This window comes from Propithecus coquereli, unplaced genomic scaffold, assembly GCF_000956105.1.
Source record: "Propithecus coquereli isolate 6110/MARCELLA unplaced genomic scaffold, Pcoq_1.0 Scaffold415, whole genome shotgun sequence".
Taxonomy (NCBI): Eukaryota; Metazoa; Chordata; class Mammalia; order Primates; family Indriidae; genus Propithecus; species Propithecus coquereli.
This window is the reverse complement of record NW_012149897.1, coordinates 1228818-1231332: the sequence shown is the minus strand read 5'-3', so window position 1 is coordinate 1231332 and position 2515 is coordinate 1228818. Positions and strand designations below refer to the sequence as shown.

The following is a 2515-nucleotide window of genomic DNA, read 5'->3' as shown; positions in this document are numbered from 1 at the left end:
GCTATACAAATTTAGTGACAGATGCACCTGATAGGCATTTACAGATATTTGGGTAAATATCATCTTGGGGAAAATTTTACTTGAATCCTCATTCAGTTACATCTTAATTGTTGAGAAAGTTACTTAACCTCATTAATCCTCTCTTCTCATCTATAAAATGAGGATAACAATTGTACCCACTTTATATGCCAGCTGTAAGATTAACCCATGTAACAATGTTTAGAAGTTGGCCCAAAATAAACTCTTAACTAAATATAATTGATGACAACATTCAATAGATGGTAATAGCCATGTCACAAGCACTATTAAAACTATTGGTTGTAACTATTTCTGTGTCTAGGCTAAAAACATACAGCAATGATCTTTTGTCGATAAAATTATAATAGAACATTGAATCTAGTTGAACAATTCTCCTTTCTTCCTCCTTGCTATCTTAAAGCATCATCAGAAAACAATCTAAAATAATCTTGAATGAAGTAAGTTGCTGAAAGTTGTGAGAAGACCTGTGATAGAAAGCCTTTCAAAAATATTTTGTTTTACTTTAAAAATCTCTTTCCATGTTTTAAGTATAAATTATATCTTTTAGAAGATATATCTTGATTTTTAAACTAGAGTCTTAAGAAATTAGATGCTGAAATTTGGAGTCATTTTTAAATCTAATCCTTCATTCAATAAATATTGATTGAATGCCTTTTCTGTGCTGGGTGTTATGTTATCTTCTAAAAATATAAAGATGAAAAGATCTGATCCCTGCCCACCATTTAATGAAGTAAGAAGACATACAATTCCTTGTCATTTAGGTTACCATGTTATAATACAGAATGGACTCTTTAATATGGGATTACAGAAGTAGGGGTGATTAAGAAAAAGATATCAGTCTCTGTCCACTTCAAAGAAGGGTAGGCGAGGCTTCACAGAGGAGGTACTAGGTGATGGGAATGTTTGCACATGTAGGCTCTTGTCCCATTGTTTCTGTTGCATTCAGAACATTATCTTTCACTTGAAAATTGTTATTCTTATTGTCAAAAACCATGTTGAGATCTAAGTAATACAACCACTCGGACTTGGGCAGGGACAGGTTCTTCTAACTCTTTTTCTTTCTTCACAACAGCTAGTGTATTCTATACTGAAAGCAGGAACTCACTAAACGCTGATGTTTAATGTATTGGTGGAAATTTGGTAGAGTTTTAGTTATGCTATGTAATAAATATGCAATTAACATATTTTTAATTTTAGCAGGTTTCTGAATGGCAGATCATTCAACCTCCCTTTTCTTGAGTTTTCTGCTCTGCTATTATCTTCCACTCATTTCTGCTTCATTTTGTGATTCATTGACAGAAAAGGAAGTGGAATGGAGTAAAATCCCTCCTGATACGGTACAGTTATACATTAATGGTTGTATGGTGAACAGCATCACATACAAAGAGAGCCATCTTCCAAAAATAAGTTTATACAATCTCTCCTCCAATTGCATCAGGACTTTACCAGAAAATGTTCTTCCAGATCTGAAAAAGAAATGCCTGAAAGAGCTTCCAGACTCATTTTTGAACAATACTAGGCTACAAGGAATTACGTTGGTCTGTACCTGTGAATTCATTAAGGGCAACACCAAACCGCTAAACAGCATTGTTTGTGCAGAAATGCTGAAAAGCTGTGAAAATACTTCAGTGGCCATTACTGTAGGAATTTCCCTTCTTTTACTCGTGATGATTTGTGGAATTGGGTGTGTTTGGCACTGGAAACACCATGAGACCACACGATTTACCTTACCAAAGTTTTTGCAAAGAAGAAGCAGCAGGAAAAAAAACTATACTAAAACATTCTCCTGGAGTCCCCACATTATTGGCTTACAGCGAAAAACCCCAGCTGAAACCAGAGACCAGAGATCTGCTGCTATGGGAACTGACATGCAGGAGAACTATGAAAATGTGGAAGCAGGTCCTCCCAAAGCTGACACAGAAACTGATAAGGAACTGTATGAAAACACACAACAGTCTAACTTTGAGGAGCATATCTATGGAAATGAGACATCCTCAGACTATTATGACTTCCAGAAGCCTCATACTTCTGAAATTCCTCAAGATGAAGATATATACATTCTCCCAGATTAATGTTAGTTTTTCAAAATACTGAGTGTTGTTATTAGAAGATAAATATTCATTGTGACTTTTATTGTACTGATGCCATTATCAATCAAGTTCTGATGAAATCAGATGGTCTCTCCTTTATCTGCACCTTTCTGAATTCTCTCTGTGTGTATCACTGTGGATTAATTCTAGATCTCTTCTCCCCTTCCTTGCCCTGGATTAAATCTGCATTATGCTATATTGATTCTTCCTTCTAAATGTTGCCTGTTATCTCTTTCTTTTATTTCTACCTTGACTGTCTTTTTCTGACTCAGAATTATTGTCACGGTCTCCTAAGTGGTCATCCTGTCTCTAGTTTCTACCTACTCAATCAATTTCCCATGATACTGCCAGATTTATCTTTAGAAAAAATGGCCACATTATTGCTT

The 2515-nt window shown here is 35.1% G+C and overlaps 1 protein-coding gene across 2 annotated transcripts; it reads left to right on the top strand.

Annotated features, from left to right (window-relative positions):
- The first annotated feature begins 704 nt into the window (after nt 1–704).
- GAPT (GRB2-binding adaptor protein, transmembrane) lies at nt 705–2164 on the top strand. Of its 2 annotated transcripts, none has more exons than XM_012653153.1 (2): nt 705–769; nt 1339–2164. In XM_012653153.1, exon 2 carries the CDS (start codon nt 1401–1403, stop codon nt 2109–2111), a length of 711 nt encoding a protein of 236 aa, XP_012508607.1. In that variant the 5' UTR covers nt 705–769; nt 1339–1400; the 3' UTR covers nt 2112–2164. The 2 variants fall into 2 exon arrangements, with proteins under 2 accessions (XP_012508607.1, XP_012508605.1); XM_012653151.1 differs by having other exon boundaries at nt 1237–2164.
- The last annotated feature ends 351 nt before the right edge of the window (nt 2165–2515 follow it).